Source organism: Arachis duranensis, chromosome 4 (assembly GCF_000817695.3).
Source record: "Arachis duranensis cultivar V14167 chromosome 4, aradu.V14167.gnm2.J7QH, whole genome shotgun sequence".
NCBI lineage: Eukaryota > Viridiplantae > Streptophyta > Magnoliopsida > Fabales > Fabaceae > Arachis > Arachis duranensis.
In genome coordinates this window covers 8064567-8087950 of record NC_029775.3, presented here as the reverse complement: position 1 = coordinate 8087950, position 23384 = coordinate 8064567, and the positions used below count along the sequence as shown (strand labels likewise).

General features: G+C 32.0%; 1 protein-coding gene across 16 annotated transcripts; it reads left to right on the top strand.

Moving 5' to 3' along the window:
- Positions 1 to 17076: 17076 nt before the first annotated feature.
- LOC107483131 (sugar transporter ERD6-like 16) lies at positions 17077 to 22520 on the top strand. 16 transcript variants are annotated; one of them, XR_008008109.1, is made up of 16 exons: positions 17077 to 17324; positions 17509 to 17572; positions 17655 to 17715; positions 17917 to 18073; positions 18157 to 18223; positions 18352 to 18380; positions 18480 to 18545; positions 18647 to 18722; positions 18827 to 18935; positions 19710 to 19872; positions 20062 to 20133; positions 20218 to 20240; positions 20522 to 20780; positions 20995 to 21053; positions 21412 to 21586; positions 22141 to 22520. XR_008008109.1 is itself a non-coding variant. In XM_052259853.1 (8 exons), exons 4-8 carry the CDS (start codon positions 18199 to 18201, stop codon positions 22158 to 22160), a joined length of 252 nt encoding a protein of 83 aa, XP_052115813.1. In that variant the 5' UTR covers positions 17077 to 17324; positions 17509 to 17572; positions 17655 to 18073; positions 18157 to 18198; the 3' UTR covers positions 22161 to 22520. The 16 variants fall into 16 exon arrangements, 1 of the variants encoding a protein (XP_052115813.1); XR_008008105.1 differs by having other exon boundaries at positions 17655 to 17811; XR_008008104.1 differs by having other exon boundaries at positions 17514 to 17572; positions 17655 to 18073.
- Positions 22521 to 23384: the final 864 nt, after the last annotated feature.

Sequence of the window (23384 nt, the reverse complement as noted above, 5' to 3'; positions counted from 1 at the left end):
ACAATCTAGATATTGACTAAGTTTTCTGATCGCAAAAGAGATGTCCGGACGTGTGTTAGTAAGGTAGATGAGGTGCCCAATGAGTTGCCTATACTTGGTTGTATATTTGAGTCTAGTGCCTGAAGTCTTTGTAAGTTGAGAGGTGTAACACATGGGAGTGGAAACAGGTTTGGATGTTAACGTACCAAAATCCTTGAGGAGATCAAGGGTATATTTCCGTTGATAAAGAGCAATTCCCTTATCATTTCGAGCAATTTCCATGCCAAGAAAGAACTTGAGTTGACCAAGGTCCTTGATGGTGAATTTCTTGTCAAGAAGTGTCTTTAGGTTGTTAATCTCTTGCATGTCATCCACAGACATGACGATATCATCAATGTACACTAAAACTGTTGTGAATTTGTTGCTAGTTTGTTTAGTAAACAATGAATAGTCATGCCTAGACTGCACGTAACCCACTGCTGTGAGGACAGAGCCGAGCTTCGAATTCCAATGCTTGCTAGCTTGTTTGAGTCCATAAAGGGACCTTTCAAGTCTGCAAATAGTATTGGAAGGGACTTGTAGTCCTGGTGGTGCGTTAGACTTCTTCAGATAAATCACCATGTAAAAATGTTGTATTGACATTCAATTGGTGGAGGTGCCAGTCCTTTACTGCTGCAAGAGCTAAGATGAGTTTGAATGTTGTCATTTTAACCACTGGACTGAATGTATCGAAGTAGTCAAAGCCCGCAGTTTGAGTAAATTCTTTCGCAACAAGTCTTGCTTTGTGTTTTTCGATGGTCCCACCAGACTTATACTTTGTTTTCAAGACCCATTTGCAATCTATTGTCTTTTTCCCAACAGGAAAGGTTGTGAGAGACCAAGTTCTATTGCTTTCAAGAGCCAAAAGTTCATCACTGATAGCTTTCTTTCAACAATCTTCCTTCGCAGCTTCTTCAAAAGACTTGGGTTCGGTGTTGGATGATATGGTGAGGGAAAAATGTCTCTGAGATGGTGAGAGTGCATCATATAATAAGTAAGCAGAAATTAGATACCTGCAAAGACTATTGGTAGTAGCTTTAGAAGATGAAGTTTGCATGCAATGATAGTCCTTTAAGTAATTTGGTGGCTTTTTTGTTCTACATGGTCTCTCATTCAATTGTGATTTTGTGTATATTTGTGTATGAGGTAATGGTGTTTTTGAAGGAGGAGATGATGATGCATGGTCAAAAGTTTGTTGATTTAGTGAATTTGAGGAATTTGGTGTGGGTGTGTGAACGGACCGTGTATTAGGTGCTAATGTATTTTCATGAGATGATGAACTATGTGGTGGTGCGTGATTATGAGTGAGATTGTCTAGTGCATGATATATATGTGATGCATGATATGTAATAGTAAAAGGATCTATTTTGTCAAAAATGGTTAAAGATGACTTCAAAAGTCTTAGGTTCTCAATTTGAGTGTTAGTGCTCTTTGTGATAAGAGAAAAATTAGACTCATAAAACACAACGTTCCTTGAAATGAAAACCTCTTTATTTGTTAAATCCATCAAAATGTATCTTTTAATGTTGGTTTGAATCCGAGAAATAGACATTTTCTGGCCCTAATGTCAAGCTTCTTCCTATTTGCTATCAATGTACAAGCAAAAGCAAGGTAGCCAAACACTTTTAAGGAGCTAATGTCAGGTACCCTTCCATATAAAATGTTAAATGGTGAGTTCTTCTTTAGTTTAATGCTAGGTATTCTATTCCTCAAGTGCACAACATGATTTATTGCATGAGGCCAAAGACATTTGTGAAGGTTTAACTGAAAAATAAGACCTCTAGCAATGTTAAGAATGTGCTGGTACTTCCTTTCCACAACGCCATTTTGTTGTATAGTTTTCACACATGAAGTTTGATTAATGATACCTTTAGATTGGTAAAAAGAGGTGAGATTAAATTCTGGACCACTGTCAGATCGAATGACCTTTATTGTTTTGCCGAATTGAGTTTCTATCAAGAAGATAAAGTTTTTAACCAAATTTGAAACTTCAAATTTCAGTTTGAGCAAGTGTACCCATGTATATATACTCTTATCTTCAACTATTGTCAAAAAATATTTGAAATCGTTGGTTGAAGGAATGGAAATTGGCCCCATATATCAAAGTGCACTAAATAAAAAAATTCATTAGATGTAGTAGAACTAACAGGAAAGAGAAGTCTCTTTTGTTTAGAGAAATGACAAACATCATATGGTTGTTTAAATTCTTTACCGTCCACAAATGGATAAATGTCATGCATCAATTGTAATGTATCTTTTGGTATATGACCTAGTCTAAGGTGCCACAGATTATTAATATTGCTAGTTTAACTTATTGTGCTATTTGAAAGAGAAGTATCATTGCGGCATGCTCCATCATGTGTAGTATGTGGAATTTGTGATTGTTGAATGAGAGATGAGGCAAAATTTTGAACCAGATTAGTGTTAGGTTGAATAGTCAAAGAGTGTAATCCTTCATTTTCCTCAGCTATGCCAATCATCCTCCATGTAATCAAATTCTGTATCTTACAACTCTTGTCAGTGAAAAAAGCTTTGCATTGTAAGTTTTTAGTTATTTGAGAAATTGAAATAATATTGAAATTGAAATTAGCAATGTATAAAACGTTTGTAAGATAAAGATCTTCTGAAAAAAAAATGGTTTCAAAATAAAAGTGATAGTATGAGAACCACTAGGTAATTTGACTAAAATTGGTTTTATATGAGTGTAGTTGATAAAATCAGTGTGTGACATACATGATCAGTGGCTTCGGAATCAAGTATCCAAGAGTCGGAATAAAATGATTTCAATGACAAGAGGTGTGATATGTGTGTGCTCATGTGTAAAGTGTGAGTAAAAATACCTGACTCTGAAAAATTGATTGTGGCACCAAGAGACTGAAAAGGAAATTATTGTAGTAAAACTATGAGTGCTTTTTTTATCTTGAGTGAAAGAGAGCTCAGTACTACTACCTTTTAGTTGTGGAAGAAGGATTTGACCTCTACTTTCATCAGGTTCTGCAGTGGTCATCACATTCATTGCTAATGTTTTGTGCTTTTGTTGTTGCTTGAAATGGGGTGGTAAACCATACTTTTTGTAGCAGGTGTCTACAAGATGACCAGTCTTGTGACAGTAGGAGCGAGTTTTGGATGGTAGCATTCAAAATCGGCCACCTCTTCCTCTAACCCCTCTACCTCTTCCTCGAGTAGCTAGAGTGCAAATGCATCATTAATTGTTGGGAGTGGCTTCATTAACATGATGTGTGATCTCACTACAGCATATTGTTCATTAGGATCCCTTAAACACTAAACTAAGTAGCTGTCTTTTCTATAATTTCTAACAACACTGAGTTCACAAGTACAAAATTTTCCACAATTACAATGAAGAATTAGCCGAAAGATGTCTAATGCTTGCCATACAGCTTTCAATTTAGTGAAGTATGAAGTAATGCTCAACTCACCTTGTTTGATGGAGAACAACTCCTTTTCAAGTTCAGCTATTCTAAACACGTCCTCCTGATAATATCGATGTTGGAGATTACGCCAAATATCAGCAGCATTGTCATTCCATATTACACTATGAAAAATTTCTTGACTGATCGAAGAAGTTAGCCAAGACACTACATGAGTATTGCACTTCTCCCAAGCCATGAAATTGGCGTCATTTTCTTGAGGTTTTGCGAGACTATCATCCACAAAATAGAACTTGTTCTTTTCTTTCAGCGTCAATGTCATAGCTCTTGACCATGAGTTGTAATTATGAGTGGTTAACACAACGTTAATGATGGAGATGCCAGGATTTTCTCCATGATGCAAGAAAGAAGGGCTTGATGGTCAGAGATAGAATTGACGTGAGTTCTTGGTATATGTGATTGAAGGTTGGATATCTGAGATAATAAACGAGCTAGGTTTTGAAGATTAGAAACTGAAAATTTTGAATTTAGATTTTCATTGTTGGACCTTGGATTCACCACAATTAGAGGCTTTTGATGGTGTGCCGTGGTTGTTTAAGAAAAGAGAAAAAAGAATTTGGGGTTGAGAAAATGAAGGAACAAGAACGGAGTCACAAGATACTCACTACACCATGTTTAAATTTGAGAAAAAGCATAATCAACCTAACTAATTTGTTAAAATGATGTTATTAGCTTAGGACTATCAACATACATAGAATAAATAGTCAAATTTATATACTAAAGAACACTAAAGAAAATTTTTTTATATAATTATTTAATAATAATTTTTTTACGATGTATTGTTTACGTAAAAAAAATTTTAAATTGATCGACATGAAAATTAATTTCTTATAAAATAGTTCGATATATTTAAATATTATTTTGACATTTTAAAACTCATTTAATAATTTAATTTCTACTTATTTAACATAAAATTATAATTATATATTTTGTAATAAAAATATTATATGAACATTATAAATCAATCAACAAATTAATTTTTATGTATTTATATATAACTGTATGAGTTATTCAATTTATTTTTATTTTATATTTGATAACTATTTTTTAGTGTGTCATAACATAATTTTTTTATAATACATAAAATTTCTATATACAGTTCAATGAAATACTATTTTCGCCTTACTATTATATAACGGCAACTATAATGTATATATAAAGTATAACCCGTATGTTTTAAAAGAATTTAAAATATATATAACACGAATAAAATGAATTAAACAATATGATCTCTGCCAAAGTTAATAACAAAATGCAATCGAACATCAATACCAAATAAAAGATATAACATTATGAACAGAAATATAAATCCAAGAATTGAAATCAGAATTATAAAATAAGTAATATTAAAATTTTTTAATCCTCATAAACATAATCCAAAAAATTTCAAAGAATCAAATAAATAAAACAAAACAACTAATTGAATGAAATGAATGAAATAAATTCATACAAAAGACTTTAAAAAAAAATAGAACAAAAAAAATTGAATCAACGAAAAAAATACATACCGAACATAAAAGAATAAAAAATAAGTTAAATAAAATAAATTCATACTTGATACTAAGTTCCATTAGAGACAGAATATTAAATACACTATGCCACCACTTTGAAGCTGAATACGAACGACGCAAAGAGAGAAAAAAAGTACTGAGAATAAATGAGACAATAATGAGATGCTGGGCTGAGAAGAGATAAAGAATGAGAACGACGCCGGGAGAGGATTGAGACCGACAACGAATGTTTGATGCACGGTGACAATAGAGAACAAATAAGCGTAGATTAAGTTTGGTGATTCAGAGACAACGAGGTTACAGGTAAGAAAAATTAGAGTTATCCTTCATCAATTTAAAAAATATTTAGGATAAATATAAAAAAATAATTATTATTATTAAATTTTCATATGAATCATATTCATAAATTTTTTATTATGTATATCTAAAAAGTTTAAAAGAGTTGAGCTTAATAAAGACAAATCCATAAACTAATATTGATAAAAAAGTATTAAAAGAGCATTTGTTATTATCATTTTGGCATTTCAATGAACAACCCACCAAAAATAGTAAATACATACATGTGCATGATAACAAATTAACAACAATTTTCCAAATTTTGGTTGAAAACCAATCCCTATTCTTAGCATATCCACCATGGAAATTCAATCTCATAACATACAACCACACTCTTTAAATACTCCTACTAATTAATCAGCGTAAGTATCTTCAATTCATCACCTCTTCTTCATTTCAAGAAAAAAATGGATTCCAGAAAGATCCTTCTGTGCTTCATTGTGTCCCTCTCATGCCTCACCCTCCACACTGACGCGGCACAAGCTTCCCTCCTCCGCAAACGGACTCCACAGGTTGCGCTCTTGAACCTCTGCAAGAGCAGCACTAAACCTTCCCTTTGTGTAAAGACTATTTTGCCCAAGATCGATGTTAGGGTTCCGTTTAACCATTACAAGGCGTTAGAGATCGCGATTCTGGCAGCAAAGAACCACACTATCAAAACCTCCGAACACATATCCACGTTGATTCTTAACCCCACCACTCCGAAGAACATCGCCGGCGATCTCGATCTCTGCAAGGAGCTGTACGTTAACATGCTTGACTCCCTCGAAACCTCTCTCTCGGTGGTGAAAAGCGGAAACGCCGTGGAGGCCAGCTACAAGTTCAACGGTTACACGGCGTCCCGTGCCACCTGTGAGGATGGATTCTCTGGAAAAATCTCGCCTATTGAAAGCGATTTGAAGTTGTCTTTTGATCTCGGCAGTGTTGTCTTGGATATAATGGCGGCGATAAAGGAGAGGGCCCTCAAACGCGTGGCGAGGAGGTTCGGGAGCTTACTTCCGCCACCAACCTCCGTCACATTGAAACCTAGTGACCCCTGCTTCGGCGTGATTGGAACTTGCTCCCATTAATTAATTAAATATTGTTTCTAATATTCTTCGTGAACACGTGCAAATCCTCGTGTAACATTGTTTAATTATTAATGAAGACAATGCTTCTATCACAGTTTATTTATCCACTTTGTGCATGGCAACTTTAAATTTGGAGAAACACTAACATATAAATTTAAAAAGTATATAGAATATAGAGGACACTACATATTGAAACAAAAAAAGGGAAAAAGAGAAATTTGCATGTTAATTTTTCGACTAAATTTCTATTGTCGTTCTTGAAATTTATGGTTTTTGTTATTTTAGTCGGTTAGATTTAAAATTTACTATAGTTTTTGAAATTCAATCGGATGCACTATATTGGTGTATGAACTCACATTTTTGTTTTTGGGTGAGAACTCAATCGACTTCACATGAAGTTGATAGCTGAGAGCTGTTAGATAAAAATTTAATCAAATTATTCAAATCATCTAAGAACTCTCAACTATCAACTTCAAGTCAAGTCAACTACATGTGAACTTTCACCTTGTTTTTGTCCTGTTTACACGCAAAAATAAAACGATCCTATCAAGCACTGTGTCTAACGTGGTAAGCTAGAGTCACCCTTCGTTTGTCGATTTAATTATAGAATCTTGCGAACTAATATAATTAATTATGGATTAAAAAATTAAAATAATAAAAACCATAAACTTAAAGAACTCTTTAAAAATTTAGTCTTAGTTTCTCTTTTTTTATATAGTTACATGCTTGTAATATGGACAGAAACAAGCACTATAAATTTAATAGATATTTATATGAAATATACACAAAATAAATAGTCAAATTTATATATTAAAGAACATTAAATTTTTTTTATATAATTATTTAATAATAATTTTTTACGATGTATTGTTTACGTAAAAAAAATAAATTGATAGACATGAAAATAAATTTCTTAAAAAATAGTTCGATATATCTAAATATCATTTTGACATTTTAAAACTCATTTAATAATTTAATTTCTACTTATTTAACATAAAATTATAATTATATATTTTGTAATGAAAATATTATATGAACATCATAAATCAATCAACAAATTAAATTTTATATATTTATATATAACTGTATGAGTTATTCAACCTATTTTTAATTTATATTTGATAATTAATTTTTAGTTTATCTATATACAGTAGTTCATTAAAATACTATTTTTGCCTTAGTATTATATAACGACATATATTATAGGAAACGTTTCAGACGAGGCAAAATATGAAAATGGCATTTGAGTGCTCTAGATATGGTAGGTATTGATTTGTCATGTAACCCGGATTAGAATGATCATTGTACCCCATTTACAATATCGTAAAGACTGTAATGAACAGTTTTAAAATGATGAGAAAGAAGTGGGTAACAGTTTACTAAAAAGTGGACGAAGAAAAGAGCTTATCTGTGATGGTTAAATATACGTATTATTATAAAAAAAATTAGTATTAAAATAATATTTATGATATAATTTAGATTGATTTACAAAATAAAAATTGATATAATTTATTATTATTTAAATCAAATTAAATAAATTTACAAGTAAAATTTAAATATAATATAAATTTAATTAAAAAAGTAGTTGTAAATTGAGTTGACCTAGTTTAAGTTATTAATAACTACTCCTCTTATTCCATTTTTAAGTATTTTCTATCTTCCAATATTATAAAATTAGATAGTCTTACAAACTTGTAAATCTATCTTCCAATATTATAAAATTAGATAGTCTTACAAACTTGTAAATCTCTCTATTTTTTTTTTTTGCATTTTCAATAAAATAAATGACTATACAACAAATAAAATTTAAAATATATAATTTAAATTTAAAAATTAATACTTAAGAGAATACATAAAAAATTTAAAAATTTAGAAATATTAGATAAAAAATTAATACATAAAAAATAAATACTCCTTTTAAAAGAATACATACAAATTTAAAAAAATTAATATTTAAAAGAATACATAAAAAAATTTAAAAATTTTGACCAAAATAAAAGGTTTGTATATATAAAAATTTAAATTTTTTTATTAAAATTGTTCATGTACTCTTATGAATACTAATTTTAAAATTTAAATTGAAAATGTTAGAAAAAATAAGATGTTTGTAAATTTGTTGAAGAGATTAATCACTTATCTAATTTTGTTAAAAAAAATTAACTATTTAAATAAAAAAATATGATAAAAATTATTTGTGAGTGGAGAAGTAGTTATTATTGACTTCTCTCAAGAAACTTTGGAGTTATATTTTTTTAGAAATTAGGTCGCCAACGCAAAGGTACCAATTTATTTTTAAATTTTATTTTGTTTAATTTAAATTATATTATGTCTAAAAGTTACTTATAAATTGATCTAATTTAATTTAGATAGTAATAAATTGTATTTTTTTATATAGATTTTTTTGATCAAATTGAATTTTACTTGTAATTTTTCTAATTTTATCTAAATATTAATAAATTGTATCATTTTTTATTTTATAAATATACATATGTCTCGTTTACAGTGTAAACGAGATATATAAAAATTTAATCTATTTATATATAAATAAGATATATAAAAAAAATAAAAAATAATAAATATAATATAAATTATTTATATTTATAAATAAAATATTTTAATTATTTATTTATAAAAAAATTCAACAAATTTCAATGGACTTAATTTAAAGGCTCAGAGAATAAGGGAACTAAAACATCATTTTGACTCCTCTATTGCCTTCATGTTTTCCAAGCCAGCCGAAGGAAATGCACCCTTTCTTTAGGCAACCTTGGCATTATTGACTTGTCCACGATCTTTTAATCCGGTCACAAATTTATTGTGCACCCCATTACCTTTGAATTCACAGCAGTATTCTATCCTTTAATCTAAGTCCTTGGACTATTTTATATTAAATTTTATTAGTATCAAGCCAATGGTATACTGCTATACCAATAAAAGTCTTCTAATTCGGTCACAGATTCACTGTAACACCCAGTTACCTCTGAATTCACAGCCCGATTTTTAAAAGATTTTATTACCTTCTTCGAATTTCTTGCCAAGTTTTTTCGTTCTCCTTCTTGCGTTCTTTCCTTATCTTTTCGATCGTTCTTTTTTCTGCGTTTATCACTGCTTTTTTTTTGTCATTTACCTGAATTTTCTCACAGTGAAGCTTTCGATTTTCTGATTTCTGAAATCAAATTTTGAACTCGTTTTGAAGATAATGGATGATTCAATCTCAAATTGTCAGCTCAATCAGGGTAAAGTGGATTTTGAATCTGAGGTTTGATTTAGTTTAAGCTAATTATGATTGTCTAGCTAAATAATTCGTGAACATAGACTGTGAAATTAATGCGTGAACATAATCTGTGGATTGAATCTAATGTATTAGTTTTCATTAATTATCTGCAATTTATAGCAGACGCTCGGGTGTAGATTAGAACTTTTTGGGTGTATTTTTAGGGAGGTTTAGGTGTATTTTAGAGAAGTTTGGGTGTATTTACAGTTTATGATTTTTCTTATTATTTTTAATTGACTTGTTGTCGTTCGGGTGTATATCCGGAGTCCTTGGGTGTATTTTACTTTGATTGTTAATTTTTGATGAGGTGCAGAAATTCTATAGTATTTTCTTGTTTTTAACATGTTGTATTTTGCAGTCCCTCTCTGTTGTTGATGAGCAGCTTGTTCCGAAGGTTGGAATGACTTTTAAAAACCTTGAAGATGCTGCAAAATTTTACAAGGACTATGCCAAGGCTACAGATTTTTCTACAAGAGTTCATAGCACAAATAAAAAGGGAAACAAAATTAAGAATCAATTGATCACATGTAGCAAAGACGGAAAATGAAAATCTAAAATATCTCCGACCGAGAAGACAAATTTCACACCTGGTGTAAATTGTCCTGCAAGAATTTATATACACACATTGAAGGATGTTGGTGCTTAGACTATTTCGAAGGTTATGCTGCATCATTCACACCCTTGCTGTCCAACTCAAACAGAGATGCTCAAACAGCACAGAGAACTAAGCATGTTCGTTCATCGTACAATAGAGAATAACGAGGAGGCCGGTATCAGACCAAACAAAACATTCCAATCATTCGTTGTGGCAGCTGGGGTCATCGCGAGTTAAATTTTATTGAAAAGGATGTGAGGAATTAAATCACGAGAGAAGTGCGGAATGTTTCGGAACAAAAAGATACAAAAGAATTCGAAAAATGTTTATTAAAGATGAAAGAAAAGAATAAGAATTTCTTTTTTGAGGTTGAACTCGAGGATGATCAATCAATTAAGTTGGCTTTTTGGGCCGATACAAGAAGCAGAGATGCCTTTAAGTATTTCGGAGATGTTATTTCATTTGACACCACCTGCAATACAAACAAGTAATAAACTATCCATGTTTATGATGCTAAATTAAGGTTGTTTTATGAATCTGCAGCAGAGGTGTATATTGGATTTTTTGGGTGTATAAAATCATTTTTGGGTGTACGTAATGATTTTTCAATTTGCACTATGGTAATTTGTTTCAGTTATAATTTGGTTTGTGGTTCTTTTGTCGGGGTGAATCACCACGGTCAGTCAACACTTCTTGGATGCTCTTTGATGAAAAATGAAGAAATTGAATTATTTAAATGGTTATTTCAATGTTGGCTTCATTGCATGGGAGAAAATGCTCCGAAAAGAATTCTCACCGATCAATGCGCATCAATGAAAAGGGCTTGAGAGGCTTGTATGCCAACAAAAATTCACCGTTGGTGTATTTGGCACATCATGAAGAAGATTCCAAGCAAATTAAACGGGTACAAGGGACGTGCAAAAATCGAACAAGAAATGAGCCAAGTTATTTGAAACTCTTATAGTAAAGACTCATTTGATAGAAATTGGAATGATTTTCTGCTGAATTTTGGTCTTGTGGACAACAAGTGGCTGTCAGGTAATGTTGTTTAAAAGCTGCAGCAGAGGTGTAAATTGCATGGTTTTCGGGTGTATTTATAGTTTGTTCTTGGGTGTATTCTGCAGATCTTTATGAAGACCGTCATATATGGGTTCCAATCTATCTGGATCATTACTTCTGGGCAGGGATGAGAAGCACACAAAGGAGCGAGAGCATGCATTCATTTTTTAACAAGTTTATTACTCGGAACAGCTTGCTTATTCAATTTGTCAAACAATACGATAATTGCCTCGGAAGCAGGGAGCAAGCAGAGAGAGAATCAAATGCTGCAGATTTTCATACGGTCATACCGTGTGCAACCAAATTCTCCATTGAAGCTCAGTTTCAAGATGTGTACACTCATCAAAAGTTTAGGAAAGTCCAAGCACAATTTAGAGGAAAGGCGAATTGCATCATTAGATTAACGAATTCTGCTCTAGGCTATCACTACAAGAAAAAGTAATATTTGTAACCAAAAAAAGTTGTTACAAAAAATTGAAATTTTGAAACAAAAGATTTTTGTAACAAAAAAAGGTTCTGTTGCATTATGTCCCGTTACAAAGTTTTTGTAACAAAAAATGAAACTGTTACAATTCAAAGTAGTATTTTGTAACAAATTTTTCTGTTACAAAAAATCGGAAGCCGTTACAAAAGTAGTAACAAATTTTGATCTTCAAAGTATTTTTGGTGACAATCTTTTTTTCCTATCATAAAATTTTGTTACAAAATGTTACTTGATTTTGTAACATTTTTTTAGTTACAAAAGCAAATTAATTATTTTGTAACAATTTTTTTAATACAAATTGCATGCATAATTTACTAAATTATTTTTAAATTAACTAATATATTAACTATTCTAATAAGCAAGTCTACATTATATAATATGCAAAAACATACATAATTCAAACATGCCTCATTTAGCTAAAGTTGTTTTAAAACAAAATAACATTAGTGAGTACATTGATTAGTTCTACAAGTTATATGTCTTGCATAAGTTCAACCTAAAGTTAAAAGTTCTAACATAGATTAGTCTCTCTATGAATCAAAATATTCTTGAGCCCTCAAGGTAGCATGTGGTCACCATTTCAGCACTCCTGTAGATAAGAAAAACCAAAATAAAAGATTAGAAACAAGATATAACACTAACTATAATTTTATCCATTAAGTTTTATACAAAATGTTTAGAAAATTTTTGACATAACCTCCCCTAAAACTTGAATATTTCCACCGTCTACGGTTCCAACAAAAACAACCAATTCACAACTTATGTCCAGCCAATACACAACCAAATTTATCAAACCAAATAATAGGACATTTGTCATTTTTCAACTATGACACAAGTAAAATGTGATAAATAGATCCATATACAAATTAAACTATACTAATAAAATAGAATTCATCTAGGAAAATGTATTAAAACCATAAGTAATTTTAGGAGTACCTTTAGGGCCTAGTTTCCTTCATTGTCAAAGCGCGCTATGAAAGAGTTCACCACGGCTTGTTGAGCTTCCAATTGAGCTTTCATTTGAGCTAATTCTTCCTCTTTCCGTGTTCGTTGCTCTTCAAGTTTTTTTTAGCACATCTATTTCCTTTGTTAACTCCTCACGGTCTTGCATTGCCTCTTGAAGTTGTGCTTGAATTCTTAACTTAGATTTTGAAGCCTTTATGCCATAACTTGCACCACTTTTCTCACCTCTCACAAGTAAAAAAGCTTCATTTGGAGTGAGAGGATTTTACTTTCTTCACTATATCTTTCAATATCATTGTCTTTAACTTTAACCTTTCTTAGAGGCAACTTACATTCCTTTTCATTTTCTAAGTTTGTCTAATCTAAAACCATATTGGTAAGGTAACTCTAGAGATCTTAATCTTTAATTTAAGTTAGATTTTACTGAATTTGGATTAGAATTGAATTTTATACAAACTTTAAAATTCTGGTGTTGCATGTACGAAAATTCGAAAAACAGACAGTAACCATATTTTTTATAAATTCCATAATAATTTCAATTCTAATTCGTTGCTTCTAAATTTTGGTGAGATTACAGTCAACATCTCTAAGTTTCAGAATCCACAAGTTTGAGGTTCATATCACTTCATTTGATTAATTAATTATCAATTGGAAGTGGAGCTCTGTTTTCATAAACCAGTTCAGAGTTTCCAGCAAATAACCGACCTTCCAAGTGACTTATCTAAGTCTACAAAATATATATATGAACATGAAACTTGTACTCACTTAAAATATATTGATATATCTTTAAAAGCCTTTTAAAATCAACTCAAAATTCTGTTTAAATTAAAAGTTATAGCGTCAGAAAGTTGGTACTGCAAAACCAGAAAACCAAAAAAATCTGCAGCAACTACTAAATTTCAAAAAATCATATCTTCCAAACCACTTGGCCAAATTCCCTGAAATTTTTATGGAATTTTCAGGACACAATAAAGATTTACAGAAAAATAATTTAATCTAAAAATTAGGTCTGGACTGCTCCCAAAAAGTTATTCGTTCTGCTGCCAATTATGCAGATTTCTATAGAAATTCTGCACAAAGTATTTCCAACAACCTCACATACCAAATCCTATATTCAAGCCTAGGATTCATCTAAAACCACATTACTAACTTTCTTTTGACTAACCAAAGTTGTCCAAGAACTCTTAATTCAATATATCACAATTTCATATCATAGGTGCAAAGTAACCATATTATCACAACATCTATTCTTCAGCATCTCATCTATAACAACATATCTCAAGTTCTAATTCATCAAATCAATTTCCAGCAGCCATAGCAACATTCCATACACAAAATCAACATCAACAAGTACTAGCAGCAAGTATAACTTTAAAATACACAACATCGTCAATAATTACTACATTAAATAATTAAACCAATCACCAACTACAGCCATGATTCAACTCAATTCCAACAATTATTCACACAAAGCAACCATAAACTATTTGCAGTTACTCATTTACTTTTATTGGCATTCATAACTTAAAACATTTATTTTTCAAAACAAATCCCCTACCTCAACTAGTCGAACTCAGAAATTAAACATGACAAACTCTCTTTTGTTCTAAATTTGCAGCAGCGGTGGTATTCCAACATAACCAGAACAGCAGTAGTGTCAATTTCCTAAGGCAGCGACGATGGTTGCACCAGGACAAAGGATTCAAATTGAATAGAAATCAAGAGTAAACACAACTCTGGAAATTTAGGACAAAGAATATACTAAATCAAATCGTTCACCAGCATGGCAGTGACATATTGAAGTGTGTAAATGAAACAGAATTAAATAAAAGAATAAACCAGAACTAGAACAGCAATAGTGCTACCGGCAACAACAGCAATGATGTCCTCCTTCAAGTTTGACGATGGAAGAACAACAGCTCTAATAGCAGCTAACTCCGGCGGCAACAGGACACGACGGAGTCAAACCCTAGCAGTGGCGGTGGCGGTTTGACGGCGTGAAGGCATGGCAGCGTGGAACAGGGCCTCGCTCCTACCCTGGTCTTTCGCGTTTGTCTCTCTCTCTTCGCGAAGCCCGCACACTGCGACAACCACAGCGGCAACATTGAAGCTCCAGCTGCGATGGGGCAAGGCGGCGGCGCAGGCAGCAACGCTTCCCTCCTCTGCGCTACCTCTTCTCCCTCGATGACTCCTCCCTCTCTCGCGATGCCGGTGCAGCAGCCTTCTCCTTCCTCTATTTCTCTCACTCTCGTATCTCTCTCTCTCTTTTCTTTCTTTCTTTGGATTTATGTTGCTGGGTGTTAACATTTTGAAAGAAAGGGAAGCGGTGTCGCGGTGATGGAAGGCTGAACGTGGCTAATTGAAGATTGAACAAGTAGTGGAGGGGGGTTTACGTGTGTATGGATTGGATAGAAGGGGTTAGGCTTTCAACTTGGGGATTAGGGTTTTGTGTATGAAATTGAGAATTTTAGATAATTTAATAATTTTCATAAAATTAGGGTAATAGAGTAATTGAAAACTAATTTAATCTAATACTAATATTTATAAAAATATTTATTTAATTATGAACTTAATTTATTTTTAAATAAACACACTAATTCAATAATTAGAGATAATCAAATTAATTTTTTTTAAAATTATAAAATAATGTTTAAAATATAATTATTCAAATTAGCGTATATAAAATCCTCATTGTTTTTAAATCACTAAAACTTTAAATCAATAATAAAAAAGTACTCAATTAATACAAAAATTTCTAAAAATATGTTCTCAAATAAATAAAATAAATCATAAATAATTTATTATTAATTTTTCAAAATATGAGATCTTAGAACTGCACTACTAAGCTTTTTTTTTTTTACTTTCAGCTTTCAGTAATGTAGTTTATATTTATAATTTAACTTAAAATTTCTTTAAGTTACATGAATTAAATTTTAATTAATTTTAAAATTTGATTATTAATAAAAATTGTATATTAACTTTTTAGAAGAATCTAAAATAATATTTATAATTTTTAAAATTTAATTTTTGAAACAAAATGAAATTATTTTGAAAAAAATATATACACAAATTTTTTTATTCTTAAAGTGTTTAACATTTTGAAAAAAAAATTGTTCTAAAATATACTTATATTTTGTGACAAATAATTAACTTGTTATAAACAATATTAAATTTTGTGACAAATTAAATTTTTGTTACAAAACAATTAGAGTTTTTGAAACAGAAAGATGTTCTGTTACAAAATAATTAGAGTTTTTGAAACAAAAAAATATTTTGTTACAAAATATTCTGAATTTTTGCAACTTGTTTTTTTTGTTACAAAATATTACTATATTTTGTAACAAAACACCATCTCGTTACAAAAATTAACATTATTTGTAACAAAATAAAACAGGTTGTTACAAAATATTATCATGTTTTGTAATAACTTGTTTTCTTTGTTACAAAACATTATTCTTTTGTAACAATCACTAATTATTGTTACAAAATACTATTTTTTTGTAACAATTTTAAATTTGATACAAATTTTTTGTTACAAATGTTCCTTTTTCTTGTAGTGTATTCAGTATACGAAGTTGGAAAACAAGTTTCCAACTCAATATTGAACAAGTTTGTGGTTACTTACGACTCAGTAGCAGCCGAGGTAAAATGTCAATGCTGATTATTCGAGTCAAGAGGGATATTGTGCCGTTACGCACTAAGTGTGTTAAGCTTTGAACGAGTAAGCCAAGTGTCATCGAGATATATATTGAAACGATGGAGCAAGAAAGTAAAGAGGCGACACACACACATCAAGAGCAGTCACGACGAGCCATTGTTGGAGCCAAGAAGCACGAGGTTTGACGAATTGGTTTTTCATTCGCAAAATATTTGCGAATTTGCATCAGAATCGGAGGAATTGACTGCCATTCTGCACCGTGCGTACGATAAGGTCATGGTTGAGATGAAAGAACTGAAAGCCAAAAGGAAGGAGACATGTTTGTTATCTCATGAAGACGCCAACTTGGAATCCGTTAACTAGCTTCAAAGTCCTCCAAGGATTTGAACAAGGCACTACTAGAAATTTATTTATTACAGACGGATATTTCCGACGGATTTTATCCTACGGAAATACAGACGGATTTTCTGATGGATTTTCCGTCGGTAACAAAAAGAATGAATTTGCACAAATTTAACTGACAGATATAAAAATCCGTCTATAACTTCCTCTGTAATATTGCCGCCTATTTTATGAAAATTAATTATTGAGAAAATCCGTCGGTAAGATTAAGAGAATTAGTAACCTTATGTTTCTCTTTTTATCGAGGGTTAATTAGGTTTCGAGCTCCCCTTCTCATACACATACATAGCTCACAAAGAACGCCTCCTCGTCGTCCTTCCATCGTCGTCGTCGTCGTTTGCGGCCTCGCCTCCACCACTCCTTCGATTTCTTCTTCCACCTTCACTCTCTCACTTCTCTTACTGTTCAATTCCTCGAGCGACGATCTATTTTTCTGAACAATTTTCCTGTCGGTGAACGCATCTCTGTTCTCTTCTGAGCTCGTTCCGATTCATAGTCATGAATTGTAAGTGCTTTCTGCGTTATTTTCCCCCTTTCTCCTTCAATTTTCCATGGAATTGCTTCCTGCATGTTTTTTACTCCACCTTAATTTAGATCTACTGTTGTTTCATTCAATCTTATTAATGTGTATTTTAATTTGCTTTTTCATTCAATCTTATTGATTTATTAAAAATTTGTGTTGGCGGTAGCATAGGTTATGGAAGATTGGATACAATTATATCAGCTGGATATATACCAAGCTCAAAGTGTTAGGTAATTTTAACTACTTTATCAAATGCAAAACATTTTCTCAAATTCCAAGTGGATCAGTTTATTTTATGTAATTCTATTGTAGGTGTGATGCAAAGAGCTTGGAAGATGCACTGATCAAGCGTGTGATGGTAACACCTGAGGAGGTCATTACAAGAACCCTTGATCCTATTGCAACTGTTGGTAGCAGGGATGCATTAGCCAAATTCTAAATCTGTCATTGGAGTTCTTGATATCTATGGGTTTGAAAGTCTTATATTCAATTTATTCAAGCTGTTGGTAGCAGGGATGCAAATGATGCATTTGTTCTTCTATGAATTTGAATTGAATAGTTGAATTTGTTGTAGGCTCTTGCTAGCTGATGGCTAGTTGATATTGTACAATTTATCATGGCACTTGCTTTCTAACAAGGTTGCAAGTTCTTGTAACTTTGTAACTCCATCACTTTGTGGCGGTGGCAAGAGAAGAGGTGGTGGTGGCAGAGTTAGAGTTGGCTGAAAAGGGGTATGTAAAATCTAAATTCCAAATAAGTTTATGCAGTTTATGAGGGACTTTAAATTTTGATAAATAATCCTTGCTTCTCATAGGAAACAGGCAATGAGAATGTCAACAGCATTTTGCATAACAGGATGGTTAGCCCTCTTCTTCTCAAAGGTATGAATCTCATGCAATATGTAAATTCATCTCCTAAAAAAAGGTTATCAAAATTTAAATGAGATTCAATTTGTTATTTTGTCTGCTTCAAGATCCTTACTCACTTGACTTTGGAAGGTTTTTCACAGGATATGGAATTAGAGTTATCTCATATGTGGTAATTAACTATAGTATATTATAATATTATCAATATTTTTCTTTTCCTAATTAGAAGCTTTGATAGAAAGCGCTATCTTATGTTAGCAAAATGGAACAGGTTCCTATATATATAGCTGAAATAGCACCAAAGAATCTTCGAGGTGGACTTGCAACAACAAATCAGGTAGGAAAACATTAAGAATGATCATATTACTTGTTTGATGATTAAAATGTTGAAGCACACCATTGGAGTGAATTTTGGCCTTAACTGCAATTGTATTGCAGCTTATGATTGTTATTGGAGCTTCAGTCTCATTCTTAATAGGAATTGTCATAACTTGGAGACAACTAGCTCTAGCAGGTAAACCATAATTAATATCATTAGCTTTAAAGTTTAATTTTCTGCATAAGGACTATTGTGAAGAAAAAGGGTCTAACTTGAAGGGTTTGGTTTGAAAATTGAAGGACTTGTTCCATGCATTTGCTTGCTGATTGGTTTGTTCTTCAAAATTGTGGAATTTCTATAAGCACTGACTTTACTCAAGTGGATGGTCGTGTTCTGTCTTCACCAAGGGTATTTAATATTTCTTTTTGTCATTGTGCTCTTGAAACTTGTTTATTGTGTGTTGCCTTGTTGTTCTATTTGAACTTGGTGACCTGAGGTTTTCTTAATTATGACTTGGAAGGTCACTTGTTCGAGAAATAATTTTTCTCTTTTAGCAAATGCTCTAGTAACTTGTTTTTTCTTGACTCCCATATGAAACTAAATGAAAGTCCTTTTTAAAAATCCTTTGTGTGGAATATGGATTTACATGAAAAAATTCTCTTTTTGCAAGCCTTTGTGTGGAATGTGAATAATATACAGCTTATGTTAAATAACTAAGCCTTTCACAAAATGAATATTAAGCTCAAAATGCTCGGTTCGAGTGCTGAATTAGATTAGCTGACATTTTCATAGCACTTGCATTATCACAATAAAGAGTTGGTGTGCTAGAATGCTTGAAACCAAGTTCAAAAAGAAGATTTTGTAACCAAATAAGATAAGTGGTTGCTGCTGCCAGACTTCGAAACTCTGATTCAACACTGGACCTACTTACAATATGTTGCTTTCGACTTGACCATGCTAACAGATTTCTCCCAAGAAAGACACAATAACCAGATGTAGATCTTCGATTATAAATGTCAGAAGCCCAATCTGCATCAGCAAAACTAAAAATTCGAAAATTAGCTGATGGATGAAACAATAAACCATGATCTATTGAACTGGCCAGATATCTTAATATTCTTTTCACTGATTTCCAGTGAGTTATCAATGGATTTTACATGAATTGACTAACTTTGTTAACAGAGAAAGACAATTCAGGCCTTGTTAGGGTACAATATTACAAGGCACCAATAGAAGGATCTGGATAGGACTCAGAGCCATGTTTGGATAGTTTTTCAAGGGACAACATTGGAGTTGGTACAGATTTAGCATCAGTCATGCCTGCTCTGTATAGTAAATCTCTAATGTACTTATTTTCGCTCTTTTGGATTTGCCTTGCTGCTTTATTGAGCTTTTGATTACTTTTTTATTCAGCAAATTGGAATGGTTAGTTTTTACCAAATTGCTTTTTTATGTTGATGTGACTCCTATTCTTAGATTATTTTCTTGATGTCAAGGTCCTTTTCTTCTTACACTTCTAGGTTGTCATTTACAGGCACAGGCAATGAAAGAGCAAGCTCAACTGAGGGAGAAAATGGCATACCAATACAAGCTTGGTAACTTTGAGGTGAGAATCCCAAATTAAACTATTTGAGGCTCTTTGGTTGGTTTTAATGGTTCTGCTTGTTTATTTGTAATTTTGTCATTATAGGCTGCTGCTGCAATCCAGAGAAGGTTGGATCCTGATGCTGCTTTATAGTTGGATATAGCTTCCATGAATAAATATTGAGAAAAGAGATTTCTGATCAAAGAATTTACTTAACTCATTGACTGGTCAATTATGTAATCACTAGATATACAATGCTTAATTAATTGCTGATCTAGATATCCACAACAAAGAGATTTATTGGCTACTACCTTTTAAACATTTTGCCTAATGAGTAGATCTACTTCTCTGCTAGCAACTCAAGACAAAAAATGATTCTTTTGTTGATTATAAAAATATTGTGCTACAGTCACAGGATAGATTGAATGGGCTGAATCAAGGAGGACCAAGACAAAGAGCAGAAGCTTTGGCTGCTTTAAACTCTGCATTTAAATCATCATCTGGAACCAAAAGTTCTAGCCCTAAGACAACTGGAAGAAGTCAAGGATCACAAAGAGCAGCAGCAGTAGCTGCTCTCTCTCAAGTTTTTACTACTGAGAAGAAGAAACAATCACCTAATTCTTCTCTTGTGGCAACCAGAAGTCCTGTTGTGGAAACTAGCACTTCCGGTGAGAAATATAGCTCTTATTGTCCAAGTTAAATGTGTCGCAAAAGAAAGATTAGCTATTATGAGAAGATTAATCTATATTCTAAAGTCGTGAGATCAAGAATATTTGTCAGCAATGTTCCATCCTTGTGTGCAAATCTCGCTGTTCTGAATTACTTCTGGTTTAGTTTAGCTTAGCTGTTTCTCCATATAATCACCTTTGCATTTCTTGGTAGGTCATACGAAGTGGAATCCCCAACTTCTGTGCAGTTGCATTAGCTCTCAATGAGTTAGGGTATGTCCGAAGTTGATTATTCTTCCCCTTCATTTTTATTGTCAATACTTGGTTAAAAGTTTCATATTGTGGTTTGTTAGTTTTTCCTGTTGATTTTGATTAATCGAGACACACAATTTTGTTATTCGTTTCTTATTTTCCTTCCATGAATTACTTCCTTCATTATTAGCTAATATGTTCTATTATGCCTTGGTGTTCCTTGTTTCTGGTTTAAGGATTGCAGATTTGTTTTGGCTTTGATTAGTTTCTAAGCATTCCTTGTTTTCACTTTAAGGATTGCAGATTGGTTTTGGCTTTTGAATAGTGTCTAAGCATCCTCAACCCCCTAAAATAAAACATTAGTTGCTTTGTGGTGCAGATACAAAGCAGTTGGCATTAGACTGGACTCTGGTGACCTTGCCTATTTGTCTTATCAAGCCAGGAAGATATTTTCCTGCATTGAAAAGGAATTCGCGGTGTCTGGCTTTGGGAAGACTAGTATTACAGCTAGTAATGATCTTAATGAGGAAACTTTAGATGCTTTAAATAAACAGGTAATTCTCACTACAAACTGGAAATTATATAGATCCAAACAATACTAAGAATTTTAGTTAATAAATGAAAGAAAAATCAAGTATAAAAAGCTACTCAATAAGACTAAGAACAAAGTGGATTCAAGTCAAGATGAATAGTATTGTCATGAAATCTCAAACTTATACTATTTTAATTAATGGAAGTAACATCAAAATTAGAATTTTTACTCTTGTGGATGTAGAGTAAACTGATTGATAATGCTCACTGTTAAATAACTAGAACATTTTGGCCTTATGGTATGCCTTGCATTAGATTAAATTTCTACATTCCTGTTTATTAGTTATTTTAATGAGATAGGGCATCTTTACTATTAGACTTATACAATTAAGTTGACTTTTGATGGGTTTGAAAGAGATTATATATCCAACTTTACTGTTTGCCTGGTTTTCAGTTTCAAGTGGTGTGGCTGAATTTCTAATGCACATATGTGATATTATGTTCTTGAGACTACACTTTAGGCTCTCGTGTTCTTGCTTTTCTTCTTGTGTTGATGTTGAAAATGCAATTCTCACAGTGGATAGAGCAAGCTTCTGAACCCAACAAGGAAGCAGTTATTAAAGCAGTGTTGTTGGCTGGAGTTCCAAGAACAGGAGGATTTGATGCTGTCTTTGCTGTTACTTTGGGAGATTCAAGCAGCAATGTGACAAAAATATGGAGCTCACTCAATGTTCTTGCCCTTCTGGTTAAAGAAGATCCTTGTGGCGTTTCTTTAAAAAGTGCTGACCCTAGAACAAATGAAATCACTTCAGCTGTATCTTCAATTCATATTGAATAATTTATTGTAAATATTGTTTATTTTTAATAAGATGAATTTTTTTTGAAATATTGTAAATATTCGAATATAAATTAGATAAAAATTTGTATTAAATTTATATTTATTTTGTATGAAAAAAAGTTTATTTTGTAATTAGAAAAAGTAACAAAAATTCTATTTTACCTTACAAACGGATTTACAGACAGAATTTTTGTCTGTAATCATGATTTTTCAAAGTTTAAATTACAGATGAAAAATCTGTCAGAAAATCTGTCTGTAATTACAGACAGAAAATTTGTCAAAAAATCCGTCTGTAATTACAGACAAAAAATCCGTCTAAAAATCCATCTGTAATTACAGACGGAAAATCTGTCGGAAAATCCGTCTGTAAGTTTGTCGCCTTCAAGAAATGGAGGGAGAATTTACAGAGGGAAAAAATCCGTCGGTAATTTTCCGACGAAAAAATCCGTCCGTAAATAATTTTCGACGGGGCTTTTACAGAGGGACAAAATCCGTCAGTAATTTCGTCGGTAACCAAAAATCCGTCTGTAATAAAGACTAAATCTGTCTGTAAATCTGTCTGTATTAATCCATTTTCTAGTTGTGAGGGGATGTCCAAAAAATAGGCTAGGTTCAAAGTAGGACAAACAGATTGCAAATGCCTTAAAGAAGAAGAAAACAAAAAATCTAAACGAGGTAAAAGTGATGTTCTGTAAACTTGTGGTGATTGATTTTAATTTTCTTCTTAATATTTTTGCTAATATGTGAGTTTATGATATCCAGTTAAACCTCTTTGATGCTGCATCCGTGGTGCATCCAAATTCCAGCCAATATTAAGGACGTGTTATGAATTATCAGTTCAGGGAACCAGCAGCAGTGGATAGTTTTTTGGGTGTATAGTTACAGAATATGGGTGTAAACCATAGTTTTTCTTGGGTGTATTTCTGATTTTTTTGTGCTTGATATTTTACATATATATACATATATTTCAGAATTTGTTGTTT